The sequence below is a fragment of the Coenobita brevimanus genome, chromosome 26 (assembly GCF_032717465.1).
Source record: "Coenobita brevimanus isolate Jiangsu-jjx chromosome 26, ASM3271746v2, whole genome shotgun sequence".
Classification (NCBI taxonomy): Eukaryota; Metazoa; Arthropoda; class Malacostraca; order Decapoda; family Coenobitidae; genus Coenobita; species Coenobita brevimanus.
In genome coordinates, this window is record NC_136979.1 from 40,052,466 (window position 1) to 40,064,473 (window position 12,008).

At 41.3% G+C, this 12,008-nt stretch overlaps 1 protein-coding gene across 1 annotated transcript in view; it reads right to left on the reverse strand.

The window, feature by feature from the left end:
- The window catches only part of LOC145394018 (uncharacterized), a 100,123-nt gene that overhangs the window by 53,685 nt on the left and 34,430 nt on the right, over window positions 1-12,008 (reverse strand). The window contains exon 3 of the mRNA XM_080267987.1: window positions 10,919-11,080. Coding sequence (XP_080124113.1) covers window positions 10,919-11,080 — 162 coding nt within the window. The remainder of the gene's footprint in view (window positions 1-10,918; window positions 11,081-12,008) is intronic.

The window sequence follows — 12,008 nt, forward strand, 5'->3', positions numbered from 1 at the left end:
AGCTGCTATCTCTCCACCTCGAATGTTAACGTGTTACAAGAGATTAACACTGCAACATGATGCAGGTCACGAAGAAGTGCTAGCGAATGGATGCCAAGTCACAATTTCTTATTATGCCACTGAGCTAAGGAAAATAAGCTGCAAAAGGACTAACACCTCAACCTATGAATGAGAAGTACAGTAATAGGGGGTGAAAATATAACCTCTATCCATTTTCGGTGAATAGGGTAATAATAATGTAATATAAATCGATAATAAAACGAACAACTATACCCAAAGCAAAACAGTAAACAAGGAAAATCCCCAGTAATGTGTGTAATGTGTAAAGGACTACAACATATAGGCGGTAAAAACATAAAATGAAAAAGAAGAGCGAGTTTTGCAGTGAATAAGTAAAATAAAAAATAATACAGGATGAAAGGAAGCGTGCGTGAATGCGAAAAAAAAAATGTGAACGAGAGAATAACTCAGCGTGAATTCGTGAGTAAGGCAATAAGAATGTGTCAAAGTACAAAGGTATGGACGCGGGAGTAAATGTGAAAAAAAAAAAAAAAAAAAAATGAACAGGTAAGTGAGGGAGGCGAGTTAAATAGGGAAATAAAGGAAGTGGAACAGAATGAGGAAAAAAAGCGAATCCTTGAGGGAGTTAGTGTGAGGTGTGTGAATCCCTGAGTGAGCTGGTGACGCAACAGGCTGCCTCAGACCAATTACGGACTGTATAATTCAGGAACGAGGTGGGTAGGTGGGTGGCTGAGTGTCCTTAACTACCCTATTCATCCCCCTCCCCCACTTCCCCTCACTGTTACTCGTTACTTACCACCACCACCAATACTAGCACAGCACTCCCCTCCTCTCCCTTCCTCCTACTATTATAACTTACCCTCCTCCTTGATAATACCTTAGATTCCAGTCATTTTTTTTTCTTACGATCTCCCTGTCCTTCCTTCGTTTCGTCCACGCTCATTTCTTCCTTCACTTCATTCCTCTAATTCTTCCCTGCTCCCTCCCTCCACCATCATAACTTACCCTCCTCCCTTATATGAGCATCTATTATAACGTTGATTTCACTTTTTTTTTTTTTTTTGCCTCCAACTCGCTTCCTCCTTTCCTTAGCCATTTCCTCCCCTTCCCCTTTCTATTGCCTTCATTCCTCCTCCTTCTCGTTATATATTCATCTGGTATAACTCTCATTTCAGTCCTACTCTTATTCCTCTTTTTCTCCGCTCCTCCCTCTCCCCTTTCCTTCATTCCTTCTCCTGCCGTCGGAACTTACCTTTCTCCCTCATATTCTCATCCATTATTTCACTGAATCTGAGTCCTTCACATCTTTTCTTACCTCCACTTCCCTCCTCCTCCTCTCCTCCGCTTTCCTTCATTTCCCCCTTTCCCATTTTCCTCGTATCCCCTTTCTCTCCTCCCTTCAAAATTTACCTTCTTCCCACATATGCTCGTCTATTTTGAGACCGATTGCAGTTCCAATCTTCTTCCCTCCAACATTCCTCCTTTTTCTTTCTTCTCCTCCCTCCCTCCCTCCTACACTCATAATTTATCCTCCTCCCTCATATACTCATCCACTATACCGATAATTTCAGTTGCGTTTTTTTTTTCCCTCCATTTTCCCTCCTGCTTCCTTCAATCATGTCCTCCTCGCCCGCCTACATTCATGACTTACCCTCTCCTCATAATTATACTCATTCAGAATACCTTGGGCTCCGGTCAACTCTACCTTTCCTCTTCCTCTCTTTCTTTCTTTTCAACCCACTCCTGTCTTCTCTGCTTCTTCCTTTCCTCTCATTCTCATTTATTATACCAATGATTTCAGTCCCTCTCTTTCCAACTCCTCCCATCCCTCCACTTCCACCGTTATCTTTCCTTCCACTTTCTTTTGTCCCCCTCTTCCCCTCTTGCCTCTCCTTTCACCCTCCCCCTCACTCTTCACATCTCAACGCCTTCCTTCGCTCTTCTCCCATCTCCTCTTGTTTCCTTTTCTGCCTTCTCTTACTACTATGTTTCCTATATATTTCCTCTCGTCATTCACTTTACCCTAATCTACCGTATATCCCAATCCTCTCCCCATACCACCACCATTTCTCACAGTCAGTAAATAATGCCACACCCCCGTCCTTATCTAAATAAACATAACGACTTAATAACACCCCTAACTGCTCACATAATTGCCCCGGTAAGAACACAAGGAATGCCAAACGACCAGGGGCTGTTAATCAAGTGAAAGAGTGGTTAGGGGAGACAAGGTGAAGATATGATTGGTTTGCTTAGGCTAGAAAGTGGTGGTGTATGTTTTTTTGTTGGCATCATCATCACCATCATCATCATTGCAAAAAGACTAGTGACTGTGAATGTAATGGTCTTCGGTCATCATCATCATCATCATCATCATCATCATCATCATGACACTAAGATTTAGGCAGGCGCAGAAGAGAAGATGGTTTAAGGGATGCTGCGAGTCTGAAGTGGTGGGTAAGGATCAACTGCCGTCATTATCAACATTATTAATAAGTGAAGCAGCAGTAGAATCCAGGTGATGATCTGTGTGACATGGTAGTCTAGGTTTAACTGCCATCATCATCATCATCATCAACCACCTGCTGCCTCTTCCACTCATCTCAGTCTTTCATCAGTTCACAACTTCCTCCCACCTTTTATTCACCTTCACACATCCACCCATCACCTTTTCCCAGTCACCCTCGCTCCACTCCAACAGTCACCTCTCTACCACCTCCTCCCCCATCCCTCCAACCAATCCTTAGCACTCTTAAAATATTCATCCCTTCAATATTTACCTCTCGCCCAATCTTCAATTACCCCACCTCTATTACCTCCTCCCCTTCCCCCTACTCTCTAATTTCCATACCAGGTCCTCCACACCTACTTCTTCCCCAGTATTTACTCTCGGGAGACTCAGCATTAAAAAAAAAAAAAAAGCTCGGTACTCATCCACTCCCCTTCTTTCGGGTTTCTAACTATGAACTACAGCTGTCTATGTGAGGTCCACTGCTGAACCGGACCTTCTATCCTTAGGGAGGGTAGTTGTCAGGATTAACCCTTCCCCAAGCTGGTAAAATACGAATGGGGAAGGGATGTCTGTTGTAAGAGTGATGGATGTGAAGTCAACGTCGCAATGGCTATCTGTGTGTGCGCCTATGAATGGACATACTACCACCATCAACTTTAAATACTCAACCCCCATCTAACATCCGTCCTAAGGCATCAACTCATTTTTCAGTGTTTACATTCATATACACTGACCACTGCATAACCATCAGTAATTATCCAGTATACCGATAATACTCCAACCCCCCGTTCACATCACGTTCTCTGTTGCCTACTTCTTCCTGTGTTTATTTTCGAATAACTTTACATTAAATGACTCACTCAGTACTTAATTACTCCACACCCACTCAATATAGTATTTATCCATTTCTCATACAAACCAGCGAACTACCTATCGATCACAGCAAACACTTCCTCACCCACTTATTGTTGAGTATTTACATCAGATATACTAATCCTTACATCATTCTCACTCAGTACTTAGTCACTCTTCTAGGAACACTGACAATACCTTCCCTTAACACCAAACCCTTCCTCACCCACTATTCATTCTTACAACACACATCACAAAAAGCTTCAGTACTTTGCCACTGTCCTTGAATACTAACACTTACCCTCCCAACACACATTCTTCCGTCACCTAATACTGTACTTATTCCCTCGTAGCCGAAGTACTCTAGCCTTCTCTGCTCCCACCAGTCCATAACTCTCATTATTTATCCACTGTCCTAGCATATTGACACTCAATTCCGTTCACACTGGTCCTCCACCACCTTATTCTCCAGTAGTTAATCTCGATACATTCACCCTTACATAATCCTCGGTACTTAGCCACTTCTATGCCTTACCGAAACACGCACCTTCCATTCCCAAGACACGCCCAACACATTCCTATCATAATCATCATAGTCCTATTTTCCATTATATAACTGGTGCGTAATTCTAAATCGCAGACCAGCCATCTACCTTTAAATGTTTTGTTCTAAGAATAGTCTGGCACACTGCCTCTACGACCATAAAAGTAGTTTATTGCATTTTTTTTTTCTTTTTTAATAAATAAAGTGGTTAGATTCACATGCCGTCCTCATCATAACTCAATTAACCATGCCAATGTCTAAAATACCAAAACACCGTTCACCCTCTTCTCTATAGCCACAATTTCATGCATCTACCTTCCAGATCTAAGTCGGGCTGAGTCTTGGTTTGGTGACAACTGTTCTGGATATTTAAGGATGATGTTGTATTATTACTCGAGCGAGCAACCAAAGAGAGCACGCGAGAACACTATCACTGCATGCAAGTAGGTGGTAGAATACGGCACCAAAACCGAGTAATCATGAAAACTATTAAAACTATAGCGGCTCAAGGCACACCGTTAGAAAGCGTATGGAAAAGTAATAGGCGTTACTTAAGCGGATTTTTAGTACAATTCACAATCATAATGCTGGAAAAAAAAAAAAAAGGCCAAAAAGCGCCAAAATGAGCACCAAAACAGGGTTATGCCAGAAAATATTAAGGCTACAGCAAACCTACTGACATAATTGAAAAGTTTATGAAAAATGTATTAGGTGTTACTTACACTACTTTTCTCAAGATTCGGTGTGCATTAATATCTGGCATGGGGGACGGTGAACTTCTCTGAGATAAAATAACTGCTCCACACTTTCAGCTGAGGACCCTTATAACACGTCATACCAAAGTTTGTGCTTGAAATGTTCACACTATGTCGGTTTTTACCGACGGCTTCTGTAGACTAATGCGCATACACGGGCACAGCCAATAAAATACTCTTGCACCGGCGCTGCTAACAAGGTAAATTGTTTTATACCTCTCCCTTTGAGGAAAAGTTCGGTACTGCAGTGAACCTCTTGCAGAATACATATCCAACATGCAATCAAGCTCTACATACAGTGCAATACTCAGGGCCTCTACTAACATTCTCGTCATATCCGAGCAGCACACCATATCCCGATTTTTACATCCACTTCCTTCCTCTATCCCAACTCCCTTCCCCACCCCCCTCTCACATTATACATATTCATTTTATATCTTTTACAGGACATCCCATAACCTCATACCCTGACTGCCAGCTTCATATCCCAAACTCACACACACTCTCATACCCTAAATGGCCCCATCCTCATACCCATCCACACCCACCCTTGTATCCTCCACCCAGTCACAACAACACCCACTTACTGAACACCCACATTCCCACCCGCTCACACCCACTTACATCCCCCCCACCCCATAACTCACGCACATGACAGCAAGGAGAACTAAATCATGACCGCCCCCTCCCTCCCCTCTCACCCCAACCACCATCCCAGGCCTCTGTGTTGGCCTGAATTATTACCATTTACCATTCTTTATTATCACTAAATTCATCTTTATCAATGTAAACTTGACAATCAATCTCCTCAATAATATATTATCTATACTATTTTTATAATCACTGACTTCTCTATAATCAATGCAACTTTGTCTATCAAACACTAAAATAACAAGCCATTATCAAAGAAGTATCCCCACCATGTGGTAATGAATATTTAGACACGCACTAATAAGTATGGTAATTTCATAGAGGCATAATCTAGGACTAGTACAATAATGGTGGGGATAATTATAATACTTGTAATAATAATCTCTTAGGAAGCGGTCCACCAAGTTTCATCACGATTCCTTGTGCAGGTCGGTTTAAAATCTCCAGTAACCACAACCAACTATCAAGACAAATTTTTCCTTATATGGTCATAGCTCGTAAAGTACTGACAATATGGCAATTTTACACAAAAGGACATCAACTACGACACATACTCTATCTTTCTCTGTGATATGAAGCCAAACCACCGAGTAGTTTCTACGATACAGGCCCGGACGGATAGACGGATAACACAAGACAGAGTTTTCCTTGCATGGTCATAGCTCGTAATGTACAGACATATGGCAATTTTACATACATGGACATCAACTACGACACATACTCTATCTTTCTGTGTGATACGGAGCCAATCCACCAGGTAGTTTGCGAGATACAGACCCGGACGGAAAGATGGACAGACGGACGGGCAGGGGCGATTCCTATATCCCCACCATGTGGAATAATGGTGGGGATAATAAGCTATCTGTTAATGTGTTTCACGAGAAAACTATGAGAGTATGTTTCTCTCAAAAGCACGATCTAGTTATAGTATGATGAATTAGTTCCATTTATCATTTTTATTATCAATACAAACTTCATCATTATTGACACAACTATGGCTTATCAATAACCATAACAATATTCCGATAATGTGTACTGTTTGTTACTTATTGAGGCTTTTTCACGCCAGTTCTAGATATATAAAGTTGAACCACAACACTTTCAACTCTTATTACCTCCATTATCCTTATCAAAGCAATCATCAATTACTGAAATAACATGTTACCAATTAATGTATGGTAGGTATTACGCTACTTTTTCTTTCGCATTTACACTTGAACTATACCTAACTTTCTATAATAAATCTCTCGCCTAGATCCAACTTACCTGGCTACCTGGTGAACAGCGCTAACTAATGAATGCTTGAAACACTGACTTTCAAATACAAGTAAGCTTCTCTCATTTGTGTATGTGTGTGTGTGTGTGTGTGTGTGTGTGTGTGATGAGCCCTAATCTCCCCATTACAGTGTCAGAGGGGGGTAGGTGACTCCCTAATGTGGCCCGCCAACACCTCTATATTTGCCTACCGTAACTATAATCCACTGGGATTATTTGGGAATGTGTATGTGCGTGTGAGTGAGTGTGTGTGCGTGCGTGTGCGTGAGTGTTTGCAAGTGTAGAATGGGAGCAAGATTTTTCTGTTTGTGTGCATGCAGGCAGATAACAATGTGTGGGTGTGAAAGAGGGTGTAAGGACAGTTAAGCAAGCGTGTGTGTACGGGAAGTGTATCAAAAGTAGTGTTCAGGTGTACATGGAAGAATATAAAAGAAAGGTATGTGAAAGTGTTAAAGGAGGGTGCATGGTCAAGCTTTTGTGTGTGTGTGTGTGTGTGTGTGTGTGTGTGTGTGTGTGTGTGTGTGTGTGTGTGTGTGTGTGTGTGTGTGTGTGTGTGTGTGTGTGTGTGTGTGTGTGTGTGTGTGTGTGTGTGTGTGTGTGTGTGTGTGTGTGTGTGTGTGTGTGTGTGTGTGTGTGTGTGTGTGTGTGTGTGTGTGTGTGTGTGTGTGTGTGTGTGTGTGTGTGTGTGTGTGTGTGTGTGTGTGTGTGTGTGTGTGTGTGTGTGTGTGTGTGTGTGTGTGTGTGTGTGTGTGTGTGTGTGTGTGTGTGTGTGTGTGTGTGTGTGTGTGTGTGTGTGTGTGTGTGTGTGTGTGTGTGTGTGTGTGTGTGTGTGTGTGTGTGTGTGTGTGTGTGTGTGTGCGTGTGTGTGTGTGTGTGTGTGTGTGTGTGTGTGTGTGTGTGTGTGTGTGTGTGTGTGTGTGTGTGTGTGTGTGTGTGTGTGTGTGTGTGTGTGTGTGTGTGTGTGTGTGTGTAATCTTCAACATCAATACCAATCACACTGCCCGTAAACAAAATCAATTACCATGAGTGACCTTTTAGCAAGTCTACCCACGCAATTACGGTTTTGTTCTCAATTATTTCTAAGTTTTTCCATTACTTTCCTTTCCTCCACACCACGTTAAATCTAACCTAAAATCCTTGACCAGCTTCGCCTCAGTTGATTGCCCAGTGTGGTCAGATTGTAAGGTTGATCTGACCAGTAATCGAAGAAACATCCATACTCCATAACCTTCGAATTTCAAGCACCCACAGCATTTTAAGTTGTGAGAGTCCTAGTTCTGTCAGTGTCCTAGTTCTGTCAGGTGAATAATGTCCTAGTTCGGTCAGGTGTATAGTGTCCTAGTTCTGTCAGGTGTATAGTGTCCTAGTTCTGTCAGGTGTATAGTGTCCTAGTTCTGTCAGGTGATTAGTGTCCTAGTTCTGTCAAGTGAATAATGTCCAAGTTCTGTCAAGTGAATAATGTCCAAGTTCTGTCAGGTGAATAGTGTCCTAGTTGTCAGGTGATTAGTGTCCTAGTTGTCAGGTGATTAGTGTCCTAGTTCCGTCAGATGAAGTGTCCTAGTTCCGTCAGATGAAGTGTCCTAGTTCCGTCAGATGAACAGTGTCCTAGTTCTGTCAGGTGAATAGTGTCCTAGTTCTGTCAGGTGAATAGTGTCCTAGTTCTGTCAGGTGAATAGTGTCCTAGTTGTTAGGTGAATACAAACCAACTATATTTACCCTATTATCAGAATGAGGAGTTTTATGTTTTTAACCCCATGACGTGTTTTGTGGTTTATTCTTCTCACCGTCAGACGATTTATGCAGCCCAGATACAGTCACCCAATACTTTAGCGGTTAACAAAGGCTATACCTGACCCTCCCAGCTCGAACAGTCTCTCCTAAGCTGAACAAAATCGTATATAAAAACAAGAATAAAGTGGAAAAAATCATGACCGTACTAATTTTTTTTTTTAAGGCTATGAAAGACCCCATGATTTGAGAGTCTTCCTTTAAAAAAAATTCGCACAGTGGTAGCAAGATTTTACTAGTCAATCTGTTTTCATCTGACGGAACTAGGGTACTCTTACAACAGGAATATTAGGACGTGGTTGCATGAAATTTATTGAGCTTTATGAGGCAGGAATGAATTTGCTTTGTTTATTCGTCCAATCAACCCCCCAGTCTGACTAAACACAGCCATTAACTGATCTGCAAAAGGTTACGGATCCTTGTCAAGAGAAATGAACACGGCAGTTGACACCATCACCTTAGTAAACAGGATGAATGAGTCTGTTTTTCATCCGTTCTTTCAGAGAGGCTTTTACTTAGCTAAAACACAACTTCTTTGGCGATAGCTGTAATGAAAGAAAGACGGTCAACATGTCAAAGTAGTTAACCCTTTCAGTATGATTACATTTTGCCAACTTTATTCTTATCATCAGAATATATTATTTAGCTGGAGAGAGCCTTCGAATTGGAGGGGTCACATATGCTTTACATTACCTCCATCACTACAAGTTAAGCTACATACAATCGTCTACAAGCAGCGAGAATAAACCACTAAGGCGTAGTCTTATTAAACGGGTAATTGAGTGTGGCCTGACGCATCCACCACAGCAGACTGGGTAAGTATCATTTAAGAAAAAAATAAAAAACGCACTAGGACACCAAAGTGCACTTGTGCTCCCATCTCTCTCTCTCTCTCTCTCTCTCTCTCTCTCTCTCTCTCTCCTTCCCTATATACCAGGTACATATATATATATATATATATATATATATATATATATTTATATATATATATATATATATATATATATATTTATATATATATATATATATATATATATATATATATATATATATATATATATATATATATTTATATATATATATATATATATATATATATTTATATATATATATATATATATATATATATATATATATATATATATATATATTTATATATATATATATATATATATATATATATATATTTATATATATATATATATTTATATATATATATATATATATATATATATATATATATATATATATATATATATATATATATATATATATATATATATATATATATATATATATATATATATATATATATATATATATATTTTTTCCCTGACAAAAGGAACGAAAGGCTAAATGGTGCGAAAGTTGCCCCTTCAAAAGAGTAAGATACGAAAGCCAAAATCAAGATCCGTTCATTTAAGATGCCTGAACACAACTGCGCTTACAATATTACGGGTCACAGAGAGTGGGATAAAGGTCAAGAGAATGGCCTTAAAGACTTGAACGGCAGCGTGCATTAAATGGCTGAAAAATACCCGTTGACTCCAGCGGAAAAAGGGTACGTGTGAGGAAAGAATACATACAACACTTACATCCTAATGACAGATACTCCGGCAAGGACCAATAAAATATGTTGCTGTATGTCTTCCTTTCCACTCAGTTTCTATCCCTCTCCCCTCCATACCCACCCACACACAACACGGGATTCTGGTGCTGGCTTGTATCTTGTATCTTCCCTCTTCCCCTTCTTGACTTTTCTTTCCCCGTTCTTTGTAAGTGTTTTCCTTCTCTTTTTTCTCCCCGTCCTCCCCTAAACTACACTGGCGCTGGCGACGACACTCATGGATACTTTTTCTTGCTCCACAGGATACTGGTGTCTTCTTCTTCTTCTTCTTTTCTTCTTGTTCTTGTTCTTCTCTCTCTCTCTCTCTCTCTCTCTCCTTCTCCAGCCTCTTCTTTTCCTTCCTTTTCCGTGGCTCAGTGGGTTAGAAAGCTCCGCTCAGGTCGAAGGGTTGGAGATTCGAGTCCACCCAAGGGTCACTGGTAGACATCAGGAAGGACATACGGCCATAAAATGCTACACGCTCCAAACCTAAGTCCTCTTCCCAGGGGCAACGTATTAGCCCATAAGAAAAAAACGGAACACGGCGTAAAACTACAACTAAGAAAAAAAAATCTTTTCCTGTCTTTTCAGCCTCTCTTTCCTCTCTCCCAACCTTTTTCCCTCTAAAAACATTTTTTTTTCGTTTCATATTCCTTAATATCTCCCTCCCATTTTTTTCCTCCCCCTCTTTCTAGCATTCCATCATCTCTTCCCCTACACATACCTTCTCGCCTTTCAACTTTGCACTCTTCCTTCATTTTTTCTTTCTTCTGCTACTCTCCCAACCTCCCTTCTTCCACGCCCGTTACTAGTACTACTGCTGCTATCCCTCAAACCATCAGCATCGACAACTACAACTACTATTACTATTATTCCAACCACCCACATCCACTACTACTACTACTACTACTAACCTGGACTCCTTGTGTTTGTAACTATCATGGCACCGTCCTCCCTCTTCCACATAATCTTGGGTTCCGGCGTTCCCCTGGCAGAGCACCTGAGCGTCACGTTGGCCTTCTCCCGAACCTGGATCTCGCTGCTGCTACTTTCGTCGTCGTCGATGTTGGGCGGGACTGCGGACGAGGAGAGGCAAGTTAGTGGAAGGAAAGGAGTTGGTGAGGAAGAGGTGGTGAGTTGGTGGGGGGAGACGTGTTGAATTGGTGTGAGGAGGGGTGGTTTGTTTGTGGGGAGAGAGGAGGAGAGATTGTGAGGTGTGAGTGTAAGAGTTGGTGAGGGAAGAGAGATACAGTGATGGACACAAGGAATTAATATACTTAATAAAGATATACTGACTGAGACTATTCTAGCGCTGATCAACTGTGCACATCAAAGGCTGAGAATGATGCTTAACGCTTACATAAAACTCTGACAATCAAGGGGTGAGATGTGTAGAAAAACAGGTGCTGCGTGCCCGCCTAAAAGGTACGGTAGTCTAGGCTGGCACAATTCAGAGAGGAAAAAAAAAATCCACTTTCACAGCAGTTGTAGAGTTGGATCAATCAATACTGTGGTGCAGAGAAACTGAAGTGAGTCACTGAGATGCAAGCCGGGACAAAAATTTAAATATTCACCTTGTCAAGAACTATTAGCTATCTGGACATCACCCCCTATTAAACACACACACACACACACACACACACACACACACACACACACACACACTGAGAGAGAGAGAGAGAGAGAGAGAGAGAGAGAGAGAGAGAGAGAGAGAGATAAGACCCTATACAAAGTCAGCAACTGTGAGGGGTTAAAGAAAGCTTGGAGTCGGTTCAGCACACCCTATCTCTGAGAAGCCAATTTCGCAACATAAGAAGTAATATGATCTTTACGATACAACATGAGATAAACACATCGACAATACTGAGACGGAAGAGGATTCGGCGGTGTGTAACCTGCCGAAAACTGGTATGTGTGTGTGTGTGTGTGTGTGTGTGTGTGTGTGTGTGTGTGTGTGTGTGTGTGTGTGTGTGTGTGTGTTACAGGGCGGTCCTTAAATAGCGC